The sequence below is a fragment of the Malassezia restricta genome, chromosome II (genome assembly GCF_003290485.1).
Source record: "Malassezia restricta chromosome II, complete sequence".
Taxonomy (NCBI): Eukaryota; Fungi; Basidiomycota; class Malasseziomycetes; order Malasseziales; family Malasseziaceae; genus Malassezia; species Malassezia restricta.
In genome coordinates this window covers 74,280-96,839 of record NC_040194.1, presented here as the reverse complement: position 1 = coordinate 96,839, position 22,560 = coordinate 74,280, and the positions used below count along the sequence as shown (strand labels likewise).

The 22,560-nt window shown below is 56.4% G+C and overlaps 13 protein-coding genes across 13 annotated transcripts; 6 read left to right on the top strand and 7 right to left on the bottom strand.

Moving 5' to 3' along the window:
* Positions 1 to 112: 112 nt before the first annotated feature.
* On the top strand, positions 113 to 3,913 carry MRET_0902 (E3 ubiquitin-protein ligase TRIP12; the record flags this gene model as incomplete). Its single annotated transcript, XM_027627529.1, has 1 exon — positions 113 to 3,913. The coding sequence occupies one exon, from the start codon at positions 113 to 115 to the stop codon at positions 3,911 to 3,913; it is 3,801 nt and encodes a 1,266-aa protein (XP_027483513.1).
* Positions 3,914 to 5,029, bottom strand: MRET_0901 (nuclear pore complex protein Nup37; the record flags this gene model as incomplete). The annotated part of the gene is made up of 1 exon (XM_027627528.1): positions 3,914 to 5,029. The coding sequence occupies one exon, from the start codon at positions 5,027 to 5,029 to the stop codon at positions 3,914 to 3,916; it is 1,116 nt and encodes a 371-aa protein (XP_027483512.1).
* Positions 5,030 to 5,059: 30 nt separating this feature from the next.
* MRET_0900 (pre-mRNA-splicing factor ATP-dependent RNA helicase DHX38/PRP16) lies at positions 5,060 to 7,906 on the bottom strand (the record flags this gene model as incomplete). Its single annotated transcript, XM_027627527.1, has 1 exon — positions 5,060 to 7,906. The coding sequence occupies one exon, from the start codon at positions 7,904 to 7,906 to the stop codon at positions 5,060 to 5,062; it is 2,847 nt and encodes a 948-aa protein (XP_027483511.1).
* Positions 7,907 to 7,973: 67 nt separating this feature from the next.
* MRET_0899 (DNA damage-inducible protein 1) lies at positions 7,974 to 9,176 on the top strand (the record flags this gene model as incomplete). The annotated part of the gene is made up of 1 exon (XM_027627526.1): positions 7,974 to 9,176. One exon carries the CDS (start codon positions 7,974 to 7,976, stop codon positions 9,174 to 9,176), a length of 1,203 nt encoding a protein of 400 aa, XP_027483305.1.
* A 151-nt stretch (positions 9,177 to 9,327) lies between these two features.
* Positions 9,328 to 12,420, bottom strand: MRET_0898 (mitochondrial exoribonuclease Cyt-4; the record flags this gene model as incomplete). Its single annotated transcript, XM_027627525.1, has 1 exon — positions 9,328 to 12,420. The coding sequence occupies one exon, from the start codon at positions 12,418 to 12,420 to the stop codon at positions 9,328 to 9,330; it is 3,093 nt and encodes a 1,030-aa protein (XP_027483304.1).
* Positions 12,421 to 12,562: 142 nt separating this feature from the next.
* MRET_0897 (glycine hydroxymethyltransferase) lies at positions 12,563 to 14,024 on the bottom strand (the record flags this gene model as incomplete). Its single annotated transcript, XM_027627524.1, has 2 exons — positions 12,563 to 13,960; positions 13,989 to 14,024. 2 exons carry the CDS (start codon positions 14,022 to 14,024, stop codon positions 12,563 to 12,565), a joined length of 1,434 nt encoding a protein of 477 aa, XP_027483301.1.
* A 254-nt stretch (positions 14,025 to 14,278) lies between these two features.
* On the top strand, positions 14,279 to 15,271 carry MRET_0896 (DNA/RNA-binding protein KIN17; the record flags this gene model as incomplete). The annotated part of the gene is made up of 3 exons (XM_027627523.1): positions 14,279 to 14,304; positions 14,330 to 14,563; positions 14,590 to 15,271. The coding sequence occupies 3 exons, from the start codon at positions 14,279 to 14,281 to the stop codon at positions 15,269 to 15,271; spliced, it is 942 nt and encodes a 313-aa protein (XP_027483300.1).
* Positions 15,272 to 15,519: 248 nt separating this feature from the next.
* MRET_0895 (ubiquinol-cytochrome c reductase core subunit 2) lies at positions 15,520 to 16,868 on the top strand (the record flags this gene model as incomplete). The annotated part of the gene is made up of 2 exons (XM_027627522.1): positions 15,520 to 15,636; positions 15,675 to 16,868. The coding sequence occupies 2 exons, from the start codon at positions 15,520 to 15,522 to the stop codon at positions 16,866 to 16,868; spliced, it is 1,311 nt and encodes a 436-aa protein (XP_027483303.1).
* A 93-nt stretch (positions 16,869 to 16,961) lies between these two features.
* MRET_0894 (glyoxylate/hydroxypyruvate reductase) lies at positions 16,962 to 17,909 on the top strand (the record flags this gene model as incomplete). The annotated part of the gene is made up of 1 exon (XM_027627521.1): positions 16,962 to 17,909. One exon carries the CDS (start codon positions 16,962 to 16,964, stop codon positions 17,907 to 17,909), a length of 948 nt encoding a protein of 315 aa, XP_027483302.1.
* A 171-nt stretch (positions 17,910 to 18,080) lies between these two features.
* On the bottom strand, positions 18,081 to 19,133 carry MRET_0893 (member of the NineTeen Complex; the record flags this gene model as incomplete). Its single annotated transcript, XM_027627520.1, has 1 exon — positions 18,081 to 19,133. One exon carries the CDS (start codon positions 19,131 to 19,133, stop codon positions 18,081 to 18,083), a length of 1,053 nt encoding a protein of 350 aa, XP_027483297.1.
* A 27-nt stretch (positions 19,134 to 19,160) lies between these two features.
* On the top strand, positions 19,161 to 19,772 carry MRET_0892 (uncharacterized protein; the record flags this gene model as incomplete). Its single annotated transcript, XM_027627519.1, has 1 exon — positions 19,161 to 19,772. The coding sequence occupies one exon, from the start codon at positions 19,161 to 19,163 to the stop codon at positions 19,770 to 19,772; it is 612 nt and encodes a 203-aa protein (XP_027483296.1).
* On the bottom strand, positions 19,752 to 21,182 carry MRET_0891 (origin recognition complex subunit 5; the record flags this gene model as incomplete). The annotated part of the gene is made up of 1 exon (XM_027627518.1): positions 19,752 to 21,182. The coding sequence occupies one exon, from the start codon at positions 21,180 to 21,182 to the stop codon at positions 19,752 to 19,754; it is 1,431 nt and encodes a 476-aa protein (XP_027483299.1).
* Positions 21,183 to 21,213: 31 nt separating this feature from the next.
* Positions 21,214 to 22,551, bottom strand: MRET_0890 (FMN binding oxidoreductase; the record flags this gene model as incomplete). The annotated part of the gene is made up of 1 exon (XM_027627517.1): positions 21,214 to 22,551. The coding sequence occupies one exon, from the start codon at positions 22,549 to 22,551 to the stop codon at positions 21,214 to 21,216; it is 1,338 nt and encodes a 445-aa protein (XP_027483298.1).
* Positions 22,552 to 22,560: the final 9 nt, after the last annotated feature.

The following is a 22,560-nucleotide window of genomic DNA, read 5'->3' as shown; positions in this document are numbered from 1 at the left end:
CGCTGACACATCATTCTCCACGAGGCTGCGCTGGCGGTCGAAAAGGCGAGCTTCGCCCAGTTCGTGTCCGCCGCCACCGGAGCGGTACGAGTGGACGTTGTCTCGGCAATTGATGGAGCAGCGCCCCCCAGATCCATCTGAGAAACTCGTATCGAACCGGCAGACAATTTCAGATACCAGCGGCACACGCAAGCGCAAAAGCAGTGGAACGCCACGCGCGAGAAAAGCACCTGCAGCGTCCCCAATGACCAGTTCGCGACACAAGGGCTCGTCGTCGCCGGACGAGAGTGACGCCAACTGGCTGGACGATGAAGATGCCCTCCAAGAGCTGTATGATCATGTGGCTGATGAGGAAGAAGAGGAGGAGGAGGAGGAGGTAGACGAAGAGGGCGTGGACCCCATGATGATGGCCGAGCACCTGGGCCGCCTCTTTGGAGGCGGCCGAATGATGTCGAAGCGGTACCGTGATTTTCTCGAGGCGCTTCAAAATGCAGCGTACGACCCAGTCCGCCGCCTCGTCGTGCTGCAGGATCTTGCCGAGCAGCTGAGCATCGCCACCGAAGACGTATTCCTCGGCGGCTTTCCGATGCATGGTCTGCTCGTCGAGCTCTTGTGGACGCTCGGCAGTGACGAGCCGCGCACGCATCCCGTGCACGCTTCCGACGACAGCGGTGATGCCGAGCTGTATGCATGCCGGTGTATTACCTACATTCTCGAGGCAGCGCCCCCTGTTGTGCCGCACGTCGCGTCGATCGTGTGCCAGCATGGCACGATTCCGCTTCTGATCACCAAGTTGCAGGAGATCTCGTACATTGATCTGGCCGAACAGGTATTGCAGACGTTTGAGAAGCTCTCCCACACGAATGCTGCCGAGATCGTCCGGGCAGGCGGCATGCTGGCGATGCTGCAGTACCTCGACTTTTTCGGAATCCACGTACAGCGCACTGCGATGGCGGCCGTAGCACACTGCGCTAAGGTGAGGCCCACGCATACGCGGCATGTAACAGATGTGGTCCCGATCGTGCGCCAGGTGCTCGGGTACTCTGACGCCCGTCTCGTTGAGTCGGCTTGTGAGTGTGTGTGCCACTGGCTGACCAACCTGCCGGACGAGGATGCTCTGGACGAGTTTTTGCCCACAGTCTGTGCGCTCCTCGCCCGTGGTCTCGGCCAGGCGACGGATGGTCTGCCGACTCTCGCGCCTGACACGTACGCCCGCCTCCTCCAGGCGCTCGCCCACGCAGCACGAGCACGAGTGAGTGCGGCACACCTGCTGTATGAACATCACCTTCTCGAGACCGTCCACACATTTCTCTCATCGTCCGTCAGCGATGGCGTGCCGTCAGCCCTGGCCGTGCTGCGCGATATGCTTCCGCCCTTGCCGTGCACGGGCATCTTTGATGCCAAGATGTATACGGCCAAGGCATACGAGCAGCAGTGCCGCCTCGCCGAGCGTGAGCACTGTGAGCTTGGTGCCCTGGATGTGCCTTCGCGGCGGCTGAGCACGTCGTCGGAGCGCGAGCAACGGGCGATTGATGCAAGGGCTCAAACGCAGCGGACATGGCCGTCGTTTTTCCATCGGTACGCGGCTCATCTGCTACCTGTTCTTTTGCGAGTGTACGCGGCGAGTCGCGCATTACGCGCGACCCCCACGGTCCTTGAGATCGTGCTGCGTACGCTATGGCATACAAGCACCGAGACATTAGTGCCGGCTCTAGAGCATGTCCCACTTGCGAGCTTCTTTGCTGGTGTGTTAACGTCGGGCGATACAGAACAGGCGCTTCAGGGCGTCGAGCTGCTGGTGACGCGCCTATCGTACCTTCCTTACCTCGTCCGCGAAGGTGTCGTGCATCAAGTGACGCACCTCGCTGACGAGGGCGACATACGAGCCAAGCTGGTGGGTGCGCGGTTGGCGGTGATCCCTGACGACGCACACATTCAGGCAGCCAGAGACATCCCCAAGACGCTCCGAGCGATAGCATCGCGAATCGAGGCTGCCAGCCACGCTGACGCTCTGCGCGATGCTCTTGCAGCCCTCGTCGAATGGATTCCTCGGATGACGGGCTTTGAAATGCAGGTGTCGGGTGTGTTGGATGCGCTACGCCAGCCTGGCCTGGTGTCGGGAGAGAGACGACATGCACTGCGCGATGTGCTGTTGCCTGTGCATGCGCCGCTACTTTCGTGTCTCCATGATGTCGTGAGTCGATCGGAGGATGAGTGCGTTCTCTCAGCAGGTGGTGTCGAGTCGCTTAAAAAACGCGTGCAGCTTCGCCTGACGCCCGATCCTGCGACAGCAGGTAAGCTCCCGGCCACTTTCCATTCATTGGTCGTCTCGGTCCACGCGGTCGTGCGGATACAGTCACTGCACGACTTTTTGCGGCCGAAGATGGATTTCATGCTTCGGAAACAGGGGCCATGGCACCTCGTGCTTGAGGCCAATGGGCGTCCGATGCCACGCAGTGCCACCTTGTATAAGTGCGTTGGGCTCCCTGACGACGCGTATCCTGTGCAGTACCGCATGGCAGAGCGGGAGGAAGAGGAGACGCCGGAGCCCCTTGATGAAGACGTCCCGTCGTATGCACCGGCGCTGGACCTGATCCGCGAGTTGCACGATCTGTGGGAGTCTGCCGTGCCCGAGGCCCTGTATGTAAATGGCCCCTTGTCGGCCAAGCTCGCCCAGCAACTGGACGAGCCTCTCGTGCTTGCAAGCGAATGCCTGCCGACGTGGGCCCGAACGCTGCCGGTGCGATATCCATGCATCTTTCCCTTTGAGACACGGCTCAAGTACATGCAGCACACGGCTCTGGACTTTGCGCGTCTCATGCACCAGTACCGCCATGTATGTGCCCGCGACGACACGTTGATGTTGCATGCCAATATGCCCCGCCAAAAAGTGCGCATCGCGCGCAACCAGCTGCTAGAATCAGCCATACGCGTTCTCGAGCTGTACGCCCATACCCCGTCTCTGCTGGAGGTCGAGTACTTTGACGAGCCTGGCTCAGGTCTCGGCCCGACGCTCGAGTTTTACACGCTCGTGTCACAAGCTTTCCAAGCGATGCCTGACTTGTGGCGCGGCGAGCCTTCTATGCCGCTTTTTCCCAAGCCGTCGGGCGACGCATCGCTGTTCCGGGTGCTGGGCCAGTTTGTTGCCAAGAGCATCGTGGACCTGCGCATGATTGACGTGCCGTTCCACCCCCTTTTTTGGCGTGCCGTGCTTGGTCGCCGCGTGCCACACACGCTCGAGACTTTGGAAGCCCTGGATGCTGTGCAGGCGCGCTCGTTGCGGGCGCTTCAGACTATGCCAGCGGACGAGCTCGAGCGTTTAGAGCTGGATGGAACGCTCCCTGGCACCGAGCGTGAGCTCGTGCAGGGTCCCCTTACGTCGGCGAATATCAATGCCTACATCCAGGCAGTTGTTGACGTATCGCTGCATGATGGCATAGCGCCGCAGCTGGATGCCTTCCGTGCAGGCTTTGAGAGTGTGCTGTCCCTTGATGCACTGCGTGTCTTTGCATCGCATGAGCTTTCGGCCCTGTTTGGCCAGGCCACGGAAGACTGGAGCGAGGCGACGCTGCTCCGCACGATTGTGCCGGACCATGGATTCTCCAGCGATAGTGAGCCATTCCGCGCTCTGCTCAGCATCCTGGTCGAGTTTGACGCCTCCGAGCGCCGCACATTTTTACAGTGGCTGACCGGTGCGCCGCGTCTGCCAATCGGCGGCTTTGCCGCCCTGCAGCCACCGTTCACGGTCGTTCGTCGACAACCAGAGCCGCCGCTCCAGCCGGACGACTACTTGCCGAGTGTGATGACGTGTGTCAACTACCTCAAGCTGCCGTGCTACTCAAGCCGCGATGTGATGCGGCAGAAACTGTGCTTGGCCATGCATGAGGGACTCGCGAGCTTTTATCTGTCATAGTTACGCTACAGGAATCGGAACGAGATGTCGTCCCACGCCGACGAGAAGCACGTCGTAGGCCGCCATGCGACGCGGCATCCAATCGATGCTCTGTGCCCCATAGGCACTTGGCAGCGTCGCACCTGTACCTGCCACGCCCGTCGTGTCGAGCGACACGGGCCCCGGTCGAAAAGGCGTCTGGGCATGGACGTCGATACCCCGAGGACTGGCAGGGAAGGCCGAGTCAAAGATATGGACGGCCGGCGTCATGGACCCGTGTGCAAACACGGCGAAGAGGCGCGAGTTGGTAGGACAGAACCGCAGACCACCATGCACAGAGGGCTGGTGCAACTGGCCACTTGCGACAGGTACCGACGCCTCGTGCACATTCCACACACACCACCGTGTGCCCAGCAAGGCACCGACCATGTCAGCGTCCTGCGCTTGCCATGCAGCTGCGCCTTGTGCTTCATAGTGCTGTGTGGCATGGGCACCCAGAGTGATGGGCTCATGGAATGAGGCTGCCGTGCGTACTTCGCCATCCGAAGCTAGCCAATCCAAGAGGTATCCAACACCGCTACTTTCCATAGCCAAAAGGAGCTTGGGGACTTTAGGATGGAAGGCGACGCTGAGCACAGCGCTATTAAGATAGTGCGTCCGACAGCCGCCTTCTAAGTCCCATAGACGCACTGTGCCATCCGAACAGGCTGCAGCAGCATAAGACTCGTACCCGGGCGAAGCGCACCAAGCGAGATCTGTGACGCGGGCGTATGTATCTGCGAGCTTTTTGTTGGACGTCGACGCCTCGCTGCCTTGTCGCACAGACTCGAGAAGACGCAGCTCGTTCGTCTCTGTCGCCACGAGTATCTCGATGCGCCATGCTGTGGACGCGTGTTGTGTGCTGGGACTCCAAGACGCGCCCGTCGCGCGGCACCCAAGAAAGAACGACGTCACGGGCTCAAAGGATAGGTTCGGCGACTCGTCGCTCGTAGCGTATACATGCACGGCCGTCTCAGTCACGATCATGCACAAGTTACGTCCTAGCGGCGATGTACAGCATCGTACGAGCGAAATCGGCTCAAGCAGCTCCAGCGCTGGCTGCCATGCCCCGCTGCGGGCCTGCAGCGGAATGGACATGGATACGATGGATGTGGAGGAGAAAGGGGCCTATTTTCCTAGAGGCAACCTACGACGTCCGCGACGAGGCGGACCTATGCCCGGCATTGCGATGCCCTCGTGGCTCGTCGAGCCATGCCCTGGGCCATGTCGCCGGGCGCGCTTGAGCGAAGTCTCCTGCTCATCGGCGGTCCGTTGGCGATCGCGCTCAAACTCCGCCTCGATTTCTACTAGGCGGCTTAATTGCGTGTCGCGTCCGCGACGGCTGTCGGAGGCGAGGGCATTTGATTCGCGGATCGAATAGAACACGGCGCCTAGCTCAGCGAGCCAGTATGGATCAACAGCCGTCACGATGCCCATGTACTCTTTCGAAGTAAGTGTGAGTTCGTGGTATATGACATAGTCGGGCGTGTATCCCAGTCCGTATAGCGCACTAGTCGGGTGCATGTGCATCGGGACACCCGTGCGACAGTTTACGTACTCGCCCACGCCCTTGACTCGCGCAGCATGGTGGAAGTAGCCGGACGTGATGCACTTGCGCACAATGTCCCAGTCTGTGCCGCAACTCACGACAGGCAGTTTCTGGCTGCGTAGGATATCTTCAAGCTGTGCACGTACCTCGCGGGCCTTGCGCAGCAGCTTGGCATGCAGGAAATGCTTCGCGCACCAATTATCCTTGAATCCGTTGTTTTTCCACTGCATGTACACGTGCAAGAGAGTAAGGTGGTCGCTCTCAGCCACGTAGAATCGCTCGCGGGCCGTATCGCTCTCCTCCTGCCGCTCCTTGGGCCGGTAGAATACGGTGGGGACACTAAGCATACTCACAATCGTGAGCACCTCCTCGGAGCACCCGTATTCCGTGCTCATAATCAGGACCTTGGCCATGCTTGGCTCCATAGGAAACTCGCTCATCTTACGACCCAGCTCGGTGAGGTTGCCAACATGGTCCAGAGCGCCCAAGACCCAAAGCTGGTACATACTCGTGAGCAAATTATCTTGGGGGGGTGGATCCATAAAGTCGAATTCGAGCAAGTTTTTCACTCCGAGAGTCTTGAGTAGCAGCACTGTGTTCGCCAGGTTCGTGCGCTGGATTTCGGGGATAGTGCTGGGGAACATTTCATTGTGAAATGCCACCTCGGTATAGAGACGATACGCCGTGCCAGAGCCTGTGCGGCCTGCACGACCCGAGCGCTGCGCGGCATTGGCTTGGCTGATAGGCGTGATTTGCAACGAGTCCATACCGACCTTGGGGTTGTACAGTTTGAGCTTGCTGAATCCTGAGTCGACGACAAACATGATACCGTCGACGGTGAGCGACGTCTCGGCAATATTTGTCGCGACAACGCACTTTCGCTCGCCGTGCTCGGAGGGCTCAAAAATACGTGCCTGCAGATCTGCAGGCATCTGTGAGTAGATAGGCAACATGAGCAGCGGAGCTGCGCCCTCGAGCTGCTTGAGACGCTCGATTGTTACCTCGCATGTAACCTCGATGTCTTCTTGACCGGTCATAAACGCAAGGATATCGCCTTGGCCTTGGGATAAGTGTATTGTTAGAATCTGCTTCACAGTGCTCTCGACGTAGTCCTCGCATGGTGTCTTGCTATAAAGTACATCGACGGGGAAGGTGCGTCCTGGGATCGTAAAGATAGGCACAGCGCCAAAAAATTTGGAAAAGCCCTCTGCATTCATCGTCGCAGATGTCACAATCAGCTTGAGATCGCGTCGCCGCATCAAGACTTGTTTCAGCAAACCCATCAAAATGTCGGTACTCAGGCTGCGCTCGTGCGCCTCGTCGAGAATAATCGCAGAGTAGCGATCCAAATCACGCTCAGTGAGGGACTCGCGTAGCATTACACCATCCGTCATATACTTGATCTTCGTGTCTCTGGACGTACAGTCTTCAAAACGGATCGAATAACCGACCGTATTTCCTAGCGCACACTCCATTTCCTCACTTACACGCTTTGCGACACTCATCGCCGCTACACGGCGTGGTTGCGTACATCCAACCATGCCATACTGCGTGTATCCATCCTCATGGAGAAATTGGCACAACTGTGTCGTCTTACCACTGCCCGTCTCACCAATCACGACCACGACCTGATTCTCACGAATTACACGCAGGAGATCGTCTCGGCAAGCAAAAGCCGGGAGGTACTGTCGTTGCTCCCGCAGACTTTTGTTCCGGCTAAAGGCACTTGCTCCTTGTGCCTTTTTTATGTGGGTGGCAAACTTTGAGTCGCCTTGATCACGGGACGGATCAATCTTGCTCTTAGTTGTATCTTCATCATCATCGTCCTTCACCCCCATGATATTTCCAAGCTGTGTGCCTTTGAGCGATGCCACACGGCCTGCCGCCTTGGCTCGTTCGGCCTGTTCACGATGCTCCTTAACAAGTCGGCTGCCTTTCATCGCAAACACCGCCAGGTCCGATGTCGGATCACGCACGGGACTCACAGGCGCTAGCTGCTTTGTATACGTCGTCTTGCCGTCCAGAAAGGGTGGTCGTAGATTATGGACGAGCAGATGGATGCGGTTCTCGTCATGGTCGTCCAAGTCATCGCGCACGGCTTGTCGGCCACCCACACCACCTGATTGTAGGCGGCTCTTTTCCCAAGCATCAAGGTCGACATTATACTGTGCCTGACGTGCTGTCATGCGCTGCTGGCGCCTAGCAAGCACATTCGATACCTGGCCATGCATGTCCTCATACTGCGCAAATGGATTGTGATCTGCGTCGCCGGCCACACCGCCTTCGTCGTCCTGTAAATACCACTCGCGGTCAATGTCGGTCTCCTCATCTTCATCCCAGCCCTCATTGTCAGAGAGATCATCTTGCTCCTGCCGCCGAGGCCGCCTGGCGCTCTCATCGCCATACTCAGGGAACCGCGACGCCATATAGGCGACAATGTAACCACGTGTAGTATGTGGAGAGAAATGAGGCATGACGCGTCCTTCTTCCTTTATGCTAACTGTGCTGGATAAGCTAGGCCAATCTGTGCCACTGGATGTGGACACTTCGATTGAATTGGAAAATGTAAAGGCCATTCTTGAGGCAGAATTTGCTATAGCGCCTGAGAATCAGCAGATCTTGTTCCTGGGACGCGTGTTGCCGGACGATAAACGAACACTCGCGTCGTACGGCATCAAGGACGGCGATCTGCTGGTCATCCATGACACTCGAGCTATGATTACGCAAAACCCAGAGATGAGCAACCTCGAAGAACTCATGCGCCAGCAAATCCTACAGTCACCATCAATGCAACAGAATCTTCGACAGCACAACCCTGTCCTACTGGACGCGGCGCTACGTTCCCCTCAGGAATTTAAACAGGTTATAACACAACAGCGCGCAAAAGTACAAGAGATGCAAGCAGCCCAGGAAGAGCTGCTAAATGCAGACCCATTCGACGTGGAAGCACAAAAGAAAATCGAGGAAAGCATTCGTCAAGATCGGGTTACAGAAAATCTCGAGCATGCCATCGAGTATAGTCCGGAAAGTTTTGGGAACGTATCAATGTTATACGTGAACCTAAAGGTAAATGGTCACCCAGTCAAGGCCTTTGTCGATAGTGGCGCACAAGCGACCATCATCAGCCCCGATTGCGCCACACGCTGTGGCATCATGCGCCTCTTGGACACTCGCTTTGCTGGTGTCGCACTTGGTGTCGGCACAGCCAAGATTTTGGGTCGTATTCACAGCACGCAAATCCAACTCGGCTCTGACTTGTTCTTACCTTGCTCGTTCACCGTATTGGAAGGACGAAGTGTCGATATGCTTTTTGGTCTAGATATGCTGAAGAGGTATCAAGCTAGCATCGACTTGAAGAAGAATGCGCTCATTATTCAAGATCGAGAGATCCCATTTCTCCCTGAGCACGAAATCCCCAAGAACGAACACAATTTACCTCTTCTTGGCGACGCGGAGCCAAAGGAAACTGACGGTGCTGAATTTCAATCTCGAGTCGCAAACGAAAAATCCTCCACTGATTCTACAAGCAGGTCATCTCAGCAGGGTGGGCCGACTCGTGATAACACGAAAATTTGGGACAAGGAAAAAATTAAAGAATTGGTAAATTTGGGTATTCCAAAAAATGAAGCGGATGAATTACTGAATGCTGCTAACGGAAATATAGAAATAGCAGCCAGTATATATTTCTCTAAATAAATTATAATGTTTTTTAAATTTTTAATTTATTTGTTCATTAAATCTATTTATATTTAACATGTTAAATTTTAATAAACTAAAATAATAAACAGTAATAGAAAATCTTTATTATTTTTAATATATAAAATGTGTTTTAAAAAGAAATTTTATTTTATGCTATGGAACAGATAATTGTTCTTCTTGTGCTTGCACTTATTGTTTTTAAAATTTTAACTTTTTTGATTTCATCCCTTTTTGGTGGACTTTTTCCATTTGGCCATCTGCAGTCGGCGGGTAGTCCCCCAAAGTGGAGGAGGGACACGCGAATGTTGGATTCAAGGAGCTCGCTATTGTAGCGAACGTCCATGATACTTTGGAATGCGGGAATAGGGCTTAGAAGTTCTCGTTCTTCTTTGGTAAAATACTCTTCATAATCAATTCGACATTCAGTGTCGTATTGCTTTTTTTTCTTCAGGAGTCGATCAACATATGTCCACATCCAGAACCGCTGGGAAGCACGTTCCATTTGCTTGATCCAAATATCCATCTGATCGAACCGAACCAAAGACTGACTCATCGTTTCCGTATCGAAAGGAGGTGCTTGTCCATCCAAAATGGCTTTTAATTGCCAGTGACAGACCAAGTCAGCAAATCGACGTAGAGGACTAGTGACCCTTACGTATCCTCCTCGGAAGAGTGCATCACTGTTGGGATCTTTTTCAGGTATTGGTCGGACGCCTAAAGCAAAATGGATACCAGGCTTGATTGAGGAGTAGCCAGTGGGCAAGAAGATGGCTTTAGATACTAGCTTGGACATGGCCATTGTTCCTGTATCGGGATGTTTCAGCTGATTGATAGTGGCCATTTCTTCTTCGTTGGGCTCTGGCTGGACACGATACGGCAATGGGACATTGTGCATAAGGCCGAAGCTCGCTGCAACGCGACCAGCCAAAATCATCATCTCGCTCACCATTGTCTCAGATGTAATACCACCCGGGACTTGATCGTACGTGCCAGGTCGTTCCACATTCTCGTAATCTGCAAACGTGACTCTGATCTCGGGGAATCCGGTGTAGAAATGAGGTCGATCGCGTGTATGTCCAGCAAGGAAGTCGAGCGTTCTAGGATGTATGCTTAGCGAACTGTCAGCATCAGTGGCATTGACGGCATTCCCCACATGCACGCGGCGGCGATTAAGGACGGAAGCCAGAGCCGCAATCTGCCGGAGATCTTGTTGCGTCCGCAAGTCAGACACACCATGCTTACGATGGCTATCCAAGAACAGTTGGTTCACTTGATCGTAATGCAAGATTTTTATATTCTGCACTTTTCCTCGACGTACATCGAAAGACGCCACTTTGCCCGTGACTGAATCCACCAGAGCACTAAAGGTAAGTACGTTCATGGGATCCTTGCTTGTATCTGACAAACTCATACCATTGTCTGTGACATCAGAGGGCAGCATAGGCGCCATGAGCTCAGGCAAATAAATACTGGAATACTTGTGTTGCGCACTTTTCGCCAAGGCATGGTCTTTAGGAATCCATGCACTTGGGTCTGCAATGTGGACATGGATCCAATATTGATGAGGATTGTCTGTGGCTTCGACAGACATACCATCATCAAGTTCATGTGACGAGGCAGCGTCAATCACATAAACGGGCATATCACCAAACGAGTGTCGTGACTTCAGCTCCTCCTTCAGCTCCCATGCATTCTTTTCTGCATCATGTATCGTGCGTCTGTTCCTAAACTGGATATCAAGGGCGTTGGGATTTTCCCAAGGCGTCAAAGCACCAATACGGGTGAGAAATTCGAACATGAGTGAGTGCTGTAAATCCACATTGGCCTGCAGCACATCTGTGTGTAGCTCTGCTTGCGATCGATCATTGATTTCGGATAATTCGCGTGATTTAGTGCTGCCCTCGAAGGCCAGTGGATAGAGCTTTGGATTTACACCGGCACGCTTAATGATGGCCATGGCAATACTGCCTGTAACATTTTCCTGCAGCTCTCGGCGGTTGCCCAGGCACATCTTGAAAAATTCCAAGATATCCAAGTCTGTATCAGTCCAAGTGAATTCGCCTTTGCCGTCCATGCCTGGCGCAAACGCGTCCAGCTGTGGTGGGCCATAGTCCTTGGCTGGTTTTTTGTCGTGCCATGCCATGACGTACCGTGCACGCATGCAAAAACCATCGAGTACTTCTGTCGCATGTTCCGCGTTCTTGTGGGGCTTTTCCGACATAGCAGCACGGACCCATCCGGAGACGCGTTCGAGGATCTCTTGGTCATGCCGCGGCCTGTACATGAATAGTTGACTTCGCCGGTGAGAATTGGCGTCCGCGAGAAACTGGATTGGATGGCTCATAAGAAGAGTGTGTGTAGCAAACATGACAGAGACCCGGATAGGCACATCTTTCTTATGAAGATACTGCTCGATGAGGCGCGTCGCCTCCATGGTCGATACAACACCTGTCTGCAGTACATCGCGAGCACGCTGTCGAATGAGCCGCTCGGATGCATTATATGCCGACATGTCTTCTGAGGGATCTGGGAGGAAGAGTGTACGGAAGGCGGGAAAGATGCGGCGGATCTGTCCATCCATTTGGCGTTGCATATCGCGAATTTTGCGGCAGATAGAGACACGGATTGTGAATCGCGGCAAATCTACTGGCTCCTCTTCAAGCACGGATTCTGGTAACATGTCTTCTGAAACAGGTGCCGATTTGGTATGCGCAGCCGTTGCGAGGACATAGTCCCACTTAAGCGGACCTGCTTTTTCCGCCGTGGTTACATCCACAAACTGAGGAAGCTGAAATGTAATATCTGTTGTGCGAATCTGTTCGAGGTGGCCGGTGGCTACGACAATCAATAATGTCGCTCCCTGTCCAGCACCTGTTACCTCCCTGTCTTTTGGAATGGGAAGAACCACACCGACGTACGTGCCACTAGCTTTTCGTGCCTCAACAAGGTCTCCAGGGCGGACATCGTGGGTATGCATAGTATCTTTGTGAGTGTATACCATGTCGACGCCATCTGGATCCTTCTTTGTCGGCGTGTGCCATTTGGCCGCAGGTGAGAGTTCTGGGTATCCTCTGTTTCGTCGGTCGACGGACCTGTCGTACTTAGGTTTTTCGGGACTAGTATGATCGCCCACATGCTGTTTCAGAAGCTCATTAAATAGCTCCCACTTCTTTTCGCGCGGCGCAAGCACTGACGAATGCAGCGCGCGCCATGCAGTACGTTGCGCCACGCGTCGAAGCATTGAGAAGGACGTGTAAATGGCGCGCAGATGAGTGGAGGCAAGCCCCTTCTCACCACGTGTCAGGCGACGGTTGAACGCTACATCAAGGGGGGAGGAGGGGAATGTCTATGTCAGGTTGAGTAACAATGGAATGTCGGTGTAATTAGTGGGCGCCAGCGGGCTGCTTAATGACGCTCGTGTCCGGCACACCAGGAAGAGGGAAGCTGGTCGCGAAAGCCTTGACGTCATCAGCGAGCTTTAGGAGCTGCTTGCGGCCCTCGCCTTCGCCTGACGAGGCCTTGGCGATGAAATCCTTAAGAAGCTTAGAGCCAGCCTCCTTTTGAAGCGTCTGTGCGATTTCAACGACACGGTGCAGGAACTCACCGATCGTCTCCATGTCCTTCTCGGTCATGCTACGCGACGTGAGGGCGTTGGTGCCAATACGGATACCACCCGGGACCACAGCCGACGTGTCGCCGGCGACAGCGTTCTTGTTGAGCGTAATGTGCACAAGGTCACAAAGCTTTTCGATCTTCGAACCGGTGAGGCCAATTGGACGCAGGTCCCAGAGCACGAGATGGTTGTCCGTGCCCTCGGTCTGGAGGCGGTAGCCGTACGACACGAGCTTCTTGGCAATAGCTTGCGAGTTAGCACGCACCTGCTTGGCGTATTGCTTGAACGCAGGGTCGGCGGCCTGCTTGAGGGCCACGGCAATGCCGGCAATAGTGTTGTTGTGGGGGCCACCCTGGCATGCAGGGAAAACAGCAGCGTTTACGCGGGCCTCCAGATCAGCCTCGCGGTCCTTGCGGAAGAAAATGAGGCCGGCACGCGGGCCACGCAGCGTCTTGTGCGTCGTCGTCGTGACAACATCACAGTACTCAAACGGACTGTTCTGCTCCTTGCCAGCAACAAGACCAGAGATGTGGGCCATGTCGCACAGCAAGTAAGCACCGTGCTCCTTGGCGATCTCATGCAGGGTGGCGTATTCCCAGTCACGGGGGTAAGCAGAGCCACCGCACACGAGCAAACGAGGCTTGTACAGGTTAGCGTTAATACGAAGACGCTCGTAGTCAATGTAGCCGTCGTCGCGCTTCACTTGGTAAGGGAACGACTCGAAGTAAATGGACGAAGCAGTGATCCTCTTCTTCGCAGTGTAGTAACCATGCGTCAGGTGGCCACCATCAGGCAGGCCAAGACCCATGATGCGGTCGTGGGGCTGGATCAATGCCGTGAAGGCAGCAAAGTTGGCCGTCGAGCCCGAGTAGGGCTGGACGTTGACGCCCCACACTTTCGGGTCGAGATCAAACGCCTCAAGCGCACGCTTCCGGCAAAGTTCCTCGAGCTGGTCGATGTACTCGTTACCACCGTAGTAACGAGCGCCGGGCAGACCCTCTGAATACTTGTTCGTGAGGATCGAACCGTTAGCCTCCATCGTGGCGAGGGACGTCAAGTTCTCCGAGGCAATGAGCTCGAGACCGGTGAATTGACGGTATGTCTCATTGTCGATGATCTGCTGCACCTCAGGGTCAGCCTCAGCGAGGGGCTTGTACAGGACGTTGTTCTGTGGGTCAACATAATTATTTACATACAAAATCGTTGGGCACAGGAATCGACGGGAACGACATGGCTCGTGGCGTGACAGAGAACAATCGCAAACTGCGTGCGGTCTGTGAGGAGAGGGGCTGTATCAGCACTGGAACTCGGGCGCGGAGGAGGCGGGCCAACATACTGTTTGAGGAGGAACAAGAAGAGGGAGGACTTTTCAGGCTGCTTCGTGGCATGAAAGCGTCTCTCGGTGTGCACTTCGGCCGAGCCAACCTCTTATGGTAATATACTAGCACGTCTCTCGAAGGCACACCTCCACTTGACGCCACCAGACATGGGCCGTGCCGAAGCAGGGACACCGTACGTGCACTGCGCTGACGTACAGCAAGGCGATTAGCAATGCAATGAAGGCGCGTGGACTCACGCGACTACGATGGTACTGCCAGATCTGCTCAAAGGCATGCCGTGATGCGAATGGATACAAGTGCCACATTGAGTCGGAAGCACATATGCGGCAGCTTACAGCCGCTATGGGCGAGGGTGGTCAGCGAGCAGGCAAAGTGGTGCATGACTATAGCTCGCAGTTTCAGCACGAGTTTGTTGCATTGCTTCGACAAAGGTACGTGCTCCACTTGCTAATATCAGGTTTGGCACGCGTCGTGTATTGGCGAATCAAGTGTACCAAGAATACATCCAGGACCGGCACCATGTGCACATGAATGCCACGCGGTGGGTATCACTATCTGAATTTGTCAAGTTCCTCGGACGTGCCGGCATTGCCAAGGTCGAGGGCAGCGAGCTTGGCTGGTTCATTTCGTGGGTTGATAATTCGTCCTCTGCACGTGCACGACAAGATGCGATCAAGAAAATGGATCGGGCCAAGATGGACGATGAACAGCGCTCGCGTCGCGAGCTTGACGAGCAGATCCGACGCGCTCAGGAGCAGTGTGCCGCACCCCAGGCACCGGCGCCTACGCCTCTGCCCAGTAATAATGCGACCAGCGGTCTACCTCAAAGCAATAATGGTGGGCCCGTGAAGTTGTCTCTTTCACTATCTAAGCCGGTGTCTACATCCACTACCACAACACATACCCCAGCACCATCAGAGTCGGCACCAGCCGCTCCCTCTGTTTTTTCCAAGCGCGTTAATCCCCTCAAGGCTGCATCCAAAGAGAATGCTGCTTTGTCAGCGATCACGCCAACACAAAATAAGCGTCCACCTCCTGCCCACATGGGTGCTGCTGAGCGCATAAAAATGGAGGAACAGTCACGCAAGCGGACGACAGGTCCTACAATGCAGCCAGGCATCAAGCGGACGCGTTTTTAAGCAGTCCAGGGTTTGTCATACGCTTAATCTTCTGCCGTAGCCGACTCCACGTTGAGTCACGTGTATCATAGCCCCGGAACAACACGGGTGGTCAAGTAGGTCCCGACGAATTGTGTCGGACACCGCCTAACAGGCGTATCTATGTGTCAGCGGCCGCTTTCTTCGCACAACGAGGCACGGGCTAACGATTTGCTAGTCTCTTGTCCTTCCTCTCTTGTAGCGTGCAGGCGTCCCTCATTGCTTCCGCCATGTACATGCCTAGGTCTTCGTCTAGCGTGCTGCGCACTGCGCCTGCCCAGATCCGTGCAGCTGCAGGCACGCGCTCGCTTTCTTCAGGTGCCCCATCGATCCCTCTGGCTGCTTTGGTACGTGGAAACATAGGATGCCACTCTAACACTGACAGAACGAAAGCGCGCCTGTAGCCTCGCTTACCGTGGCTGTGCGCGCCGGCTCCCGCTTTGAGAGTGAAGCTGGCGTGGCTCACGCCATCAAGAACTTTGCATTCAAGTCGACCAAGGACCGCTCGGCGCTTCGCATTGTCCGTGAGGCTGAGCTGAACGGTGGCGTCCTTTCGGCATCGCTTTCGCGTGAGCACCTCTTCTTGACGGCCGAGTTTCTTAAGGGTGACGAGGCACACTTCGCTGACCTCCTGGCCGAGGTGGTCGGCAACCACAAGTACTGCCGCCACGAATTCAACGAGGAAGTTGTGCCGTCGCTCGCTGCTGACGCTGAGCAAGCTGCTCAGGACCCTGTCGCTCTGGGTGTGGATGCGCTTTTCTCGGCCGCATACCGTGGTCGTGGTGTCGGCAGCTCGCTCTTCGCCAGCCCCTCTTCGCCCATCACGGTCGAGGCCGTTCGTGCCTTTGCCGCGCAGGCCATGAATGCCTCGAACATTGCTATTGTCAGCTCGGGTCTCTCGCAGGACAAGCTGCGCTCGCTTGCCTCGACCAGCTTTGTTCGCGTGCCGGCTGGCTCGGCTTTGCAGGCTGCCCCGTCCAAGTACTTCGGTGGTGACTACCGTGCTGCTTTGACTGACGCGCACGGCCATGCCTTGCCCAACGACCACTTCTTCATGGCCTTTGAGGGTGCTTCGCGTGCAAACGCGGCGCCTCTGTCGGTGCTGGAGGCCCTGCTGGGCGGTGGTACCTCGGTCAAGTGGTCTGCTGGCCTCAGCCCCCTGTCTCAGATCCGTGATGCCAAGGCGCAAGCCTTCCACTCCGCTTTGGAGGACACGGGTCTGTTTGGTATCCACATTGCTGCTCCATCGGCTAAGGTCGCTGACGCCGCCAAGACGGCCGCGCAGGCCCTGAAGGCTGCGGCCGACAGTGTGTCGTCGGAAGACGTGCAGCGCGCTGTGGCGAAGGCCAAGTTCGTCCTGGCTCAAGAATTTGAGGGTTCGCGTGTGGCTGGCCACGAGTCTGTGGCTGCTCGTCTCCTGGGCTCATCGGCAAGCTCGCTTGAGTCGGAGCTTGATAGCCTCAGCAGTGTCAAGGCCGCTGATGTATCGTCGGCTGCCCAGGCGCTCCTCAAGGGCAAGCCATCGTCCGTTGCGCTGGGCAACGTGAAGCAGCTGCCTTACGCTGACGAGCTGTTCTAAGCTAGTCGTTTATAGCTCAAGGAACTTTTTTTGGGCGTGACACGTGGCCTTTTGGCCGTGGATCCGTGCCCTTGATGATCTGTGCAACGAGCCATGTCTAAGCCGATTGTTGTGCAGACATGCTGGATGCCCGAAGCCTTCATCCAGAAGGCCGCTGAGGCAGGCAAGATTGAGCTACGTCTATGGAAGCCACAGGAGGGTGAACGCCGCATGACGGCTCCGCAGGAGTGGATCAAGGAACATATTCAGGGTGCTTCCGCGCTCATGTGCACACCGATGAACAAAGTATCGGAGGAGATTTTTGAGGCAGCTGGCCCCTCGCTTAAAGTAGTCTCGACAATGAGTGTCGGATTTGAGCATATTGACCGCGAGGCGGCGAAACAGCGCGGCATCCGCGTTGGCTACACGCCTGACGTACTTTCGCCGGCGGTGGCTGACGTGGGTCTGTTGCTCGCGCTGAATGTAATGCGGCACGTCCTTGATGGTATGAATACGGTAAAGACAGGAACGTGGCTGAAAAAACCATGGTCGCCTCTGAGCTTCTGTGGTCCCGCGCTCGAAGACAAGACAGTGGGCTTTATTGGTTTCGGCAGCATTGCCCAGGCCCTCGTCCTGAAGCTCCTACCATTCAAGCCGGGCAAGATTGTGTACCGCACGTCCAAGCCGCGTGCCTTTGACATAAAGGACGACTATTTCCGCTTCCTTTTGCAGGACGATATGCTGCAGTGTTATCACCAGTGCCACCAGCGGCTGCCAGTGCCTGTTGAGAACGAGCCGGATCTCAAGGCACTGGCCGAGCAGTGCGATGTCATTTTGTACGTATACACTACTTACACACAGCCTCATTTCTACGCTAAATGCGTCGACGCACCACCTTGTGGATGCAGCGTTTTTGCGTGCGATGAAGCCGTCGGCCTACCTGGTGAACATTGGCCGCGGTCCGCTCGTAGATACGCCGGCTCTCGTGGAAGCACTGCACAAGAACGAGATTGCTGGTGCAGGTCTCGACGTGCTGGAAGGCGAGCCAAACATTTCCGCTGACCATCCGCTGATGGCGCCAGAGTTGGAGGACAAGGTATTGGTCCTGCCGCACATTGCCAGTGCGACGTTCGAGGCGCGATTTGCGATGGGTGAACGCACAGCTCTAAACGTGCTTGGTGGATTGGGCCTACGTGACGATGGTCCAGCCGATGCGATGCCGAGTGAGCTGCGCTAGTCACTGTCATAGGCCGCCAGATTTTCCAACGCCGACGAGGGTCGGGTTGGTCGTAGCGCTTTGAGAGACTCGAGAGCCTGTGCGCTCAATATCGGTGTCTTGGCTTTTCCGTGGATCTCTTCCCAGCCACGTCGGTTCTCTTCGTCGAGCTGCGCCATCTGTTGCTGTGACAGCAGCATGCGCTGCCGCTTGGCCCGCTCGTCTTCTGCGTCGTCTGAGGTGCGCTTGGTCCGTTCCACCTCGGCGATCCGCTTCTCGGCTAGCTCACGGAGCTCGGCAGCATCGCGTGCCTCTCCATCACTGCGTGGATCCTCTGCAGCCCAGCGCACATTGAGGACCTCGTCGTGATCGAGCGTCTGGTGCATCATGGCCTCCTTGGCGAACTGGGCGTTCGCCTCGTACTTGTACGTTACAAACGCGATGCCGCGGCCCACCATAACACGAACATGCTCAATGTCACCCCATTCACTAAAGTGCCGACGCACGATCTTGGACGTGGGCGTCGACCCTGTGTCGTCATAGTTGTCGGCTGGATTCGCCGCGGCGCGACGGAAACTGAGGGACGTTTCCTCGTTGATACGGCCCACATAGAGCGTCTTGTTCACACGCAGCATAGAGCCTACACCACCCATATCATCGCGATAGCTTCCGTGTTTTTCGCGCCCAAAAATATCTCTGCCCTGATCCGCCACCTCGTAGGGCCGTGGCAAGCGGTGCAGATACAGACACTCTTCGCCCTTCGGGCAGCATCCGCGCGCAAAGAACAGGCACACATACGTCGTGTCAGACACACCACCAGCACTGGCCTGGATGCGCATGTCCGCGCGGGTATACCCTGCGTCGCGCGCAATATCGCACCTGGTCATAGACCGCGTCTTGGACTCTGGGCCGTGCCCCGTGTCGCCCCCTGACATTTTGTTGTACCATACATTGTAAATCATGCCTTCGCCTGTCATATGCTCGGCATGATGCCGTATCTCCTCGAGCTCGCCGTACGATATCTGCTTGCGTGCCGGCCGCGCGCGTCGTTCGTTGTGGCCGTGGCTCATGGCGGAGAAAAAAGCCTCCACTCCTCCATGTCCTTTACGGCGCTGGTCGTGGTGCTTGTTGAGCCTCAGGGTGCGACGGCTCAGCGTCGTCTATCGATGCTGCAACATGTACGCAAGGCGTTTGATCCTGCCTACCGGCGCTGGCCGCCGCATATCACGCTGGTGCCACCGGCTGTCTACACGCCCGATGGCCAGGACGATGCCCTGGATCCACCTGCGTGGCTTGTGCGTCATCTTCAGCGTCTGACGGCGGGTGTCGAGCGAGTTTGCGCCGAGCATCCTGCTCATATATTACAACTACGTCATCTCGCAGCATTTGAGCGCCGCGAGGCCATTCTGCATCTGCGTCCGAGCGCCTCGAGTGCTGAGCCGCTTCTGTCCCTACAGGCAGACGTAGCCCAAGCCGCGCTTCCACACATGCCAGGCGTACGCCTGCGCAGTACATATGTTCCGCACATGACACTAGGGCGCGTGAAAACCGTCGAGAAGCGACGCGAGCTCGAGCAGCGGGTCATGGAGGTGCTTGGCGATGGCTTGGAGGTGCGTGTTGACCGAGTCCATATCATGTACAAGCGTGGCGAGGCCAAGCAGCCGTACACGACGTGGCGTGCATTGCCACTAGGTATACGTGTCCCATAGCCAGACAGTCAGGGGAAATCCCACCGAGTGCGCGACTTGGCGGACGTACGCAAATGATGCATTGACGCGGTACTGCATGGCACTCAGCTTGTTGGCGGGCGACATGCGCACAATGAGCTGCTGCCGAACGAGCTCATTGAGCTCGGCGAGCACCGTGGAGGATCGACTCCAAAACTCGCCGGCTATGTGCCCGAGATGCATCTCGGCCTTGTTCTCGCTCATCCGAGCAGCGCGCTCGGCGGGCACAAGCAGGGCGTCCTCGTTCAGGTCCTGCTCAAAGTCGGTCAGAAGAGCGTGGTATATAGCCAAGACGCGCTCTAGCGTGAATGTGCGTGGGCCCCAGAACTGGGGTAGCTCAAACACCTTGTCCGTATGGCCCTCTAGCTCTAGCAGGGCGGCTTTCGCCGCTCGTTGCGCCTTGCCACGCCGCCGCTTGCGAGATGCTTCCAGCTCGCGCACAAAGTACTTGACGTCAGTGATAGCCGGGTTGTACGACGCCAGAAACGCAGAGATGAGGAGAAAGGCTGGCATGGCACCGAAGCCAGTGCGAGTGAGATTCAGGGCTGATGGCGGCGGCGTGGACGGCTTGTTATTCTTCTCAAGGAGCCAGGCAGTGGGCCCTACATGTCGCGGGACAACGCGCACCAATATGTCGCGACACTGCTCACTGATGTACGGCACGAGTGTCGCCGTAGTCTTTGAGCCACGTTCCTCGATGGCTGCCTGCAGCGCTTGCCACACACGGGTATACAATACACACAGCTCAAACTCGTCACGCACCGTATCCTTGACGGCATCATAGAATACTTGACTTGCGATGCGCGATGTGCTCGAGTCGTTGCCGACGTGCTCCATGAGCAGCTGCAAGACGTCTTCGCGGGGCAGACGAGGCACTCTGATGCACAGGGGACTTGTCGAGATCGTACGACCGCTTGTACTTCGGAAAGCAGACCAAGCCAGCGGAGATACGTACACGACCATGACGCGGCCATGGCACGCCATCGATTCGGCCAGGAGCGGCCACATCTCCCAAACGTGCTCGGGCCAAATATCGCGCATCCTCTCCGCATCGTTCACGACCACGACCCACTTGGTATAGGGCCGCATATATTCGCGCGCATGCCTCAGAAACGTACTTGGATCGCCGCACGAATCGGCCTCTTCGGATAGTTGGCGCAGCACCTGGGTGTACAAGAGCCGCGGCGTACACGCCACGAGGGGCGAGACATGCGACACACGCACGTCGCCATGGTGCTGTGCCTCGTAGGCCGCGAGAGTGTCTCGCACGAGTCGCTTAGCACTTCTTGGACTATTGGGCGCATGTACTAGCACAGCTGGCGGACTGACCTGCTCGGCGAGCAGCTGCCCCAGCATCTCGATGGGTGCCTGCCATGCGCGAGCCATTGCCATGGAGTGGAGGAGAGAACTATGATCGATGACGTCAGTTCCACCAGTGCAATTGACGGACAAAGGCCCAGCCATTCGGGCGTGGATCGGTCGGCTGACCGTGAGCCGTGAGATGCAGCTGCATGTCATGCCAAACGGTACCCCAGCCGAAACCGGCCAAAGGGATCTTGGGCATGAAGGAGGGTGGCGGCGGCGGCGTAAACGCAGCGTCGACCTTGGCTTCGTCGTCCGGCACGCTCGTGTCCATGAGCAGTCGAGGCAGCTGTGGATTCACACAGGCAGCACGACCCATGCCGACAGCATCCGCCACACCTGATTCGATGGCGTCGCGCGTGCCCGCTCGCGACACAAAGCCGCCCGTCACGATAATGCGCATTGTCGAGCCAGCGGGCAGGCGGCTGTGAGCCTGCTTCGCAAAACCGGCAAAGAAGCCCTCACGACGACGCGTACGTTCAGAGGCTTGCTGAGCGAATACAGGCGCCTCGTAGCTGCCGCCACTTACTTCGACAAAGTCGACCATGCGCATCTCGGCGAGCCACTGGACATTCTGCAAAGCATCCTCCTCCGTCTGGCCGCCATGGCAAAAGTCACTGGAATTGAGCTTGATGCCGACAACAAACGAGGGCGACACGCGCTGCCGAATCGACTCGATAATCTCGCGGATGATACGGAAGCGGCGCGCCGCATCGCCACCGTACTCGTCGTCGCGCAAATTGGTCTTGGGGTTCAGGAAGCTCGATAAGAGGTAGCCATGCGCGCCATGCAGCTCAATTCCATCGAAACCGGCCTTTTCCATGAAGACGGCGGCACGGGTAAATTGTTCCACGATTCTGTGGATCTCAGCCACAGTGAGGGCATGTGGCGTACCGAAGGTGAGCGCGTCCATCCACGTCCGCTTCTCTTGGGACAATTGCACGGGGACAGCCGAGGGCGCCAAAGATGGCTCCCATGGCTTGCGGTACGAGCCTCGCATCGACTGACGGCCACAGTGGACGAGCTGCACAACGGCGAGCGGCCGACTTCCATCCGCCGGCACCGCATCTGCACGCGCATCGTCGACGTCAAAGCCCTTGGTGGCGCGTGCGTACTTGACAAATTCGGCAAGGTACTCGGCCTTGCGCGCATCATTGCCTTCTTCGGGCATCACCACATCAAACATGATGCCGATGTGCTTGCGATCGACACCCACGTTGCCCGTGATAATCATGCCCCAGCCACCGTCGGCCCAAGCCCTGTACAGACGAAACACGTCTGCATTAGGCTTGCCACCTCCGAAGGTCGACAACATTTCCTCCAGCGGTGCTTTGGCCAGTCGGTTCGGCATGACGGCGCCGCATGGCAACGTCACACGAGACGAGAGCACAGGATCCATAGTGGCGAA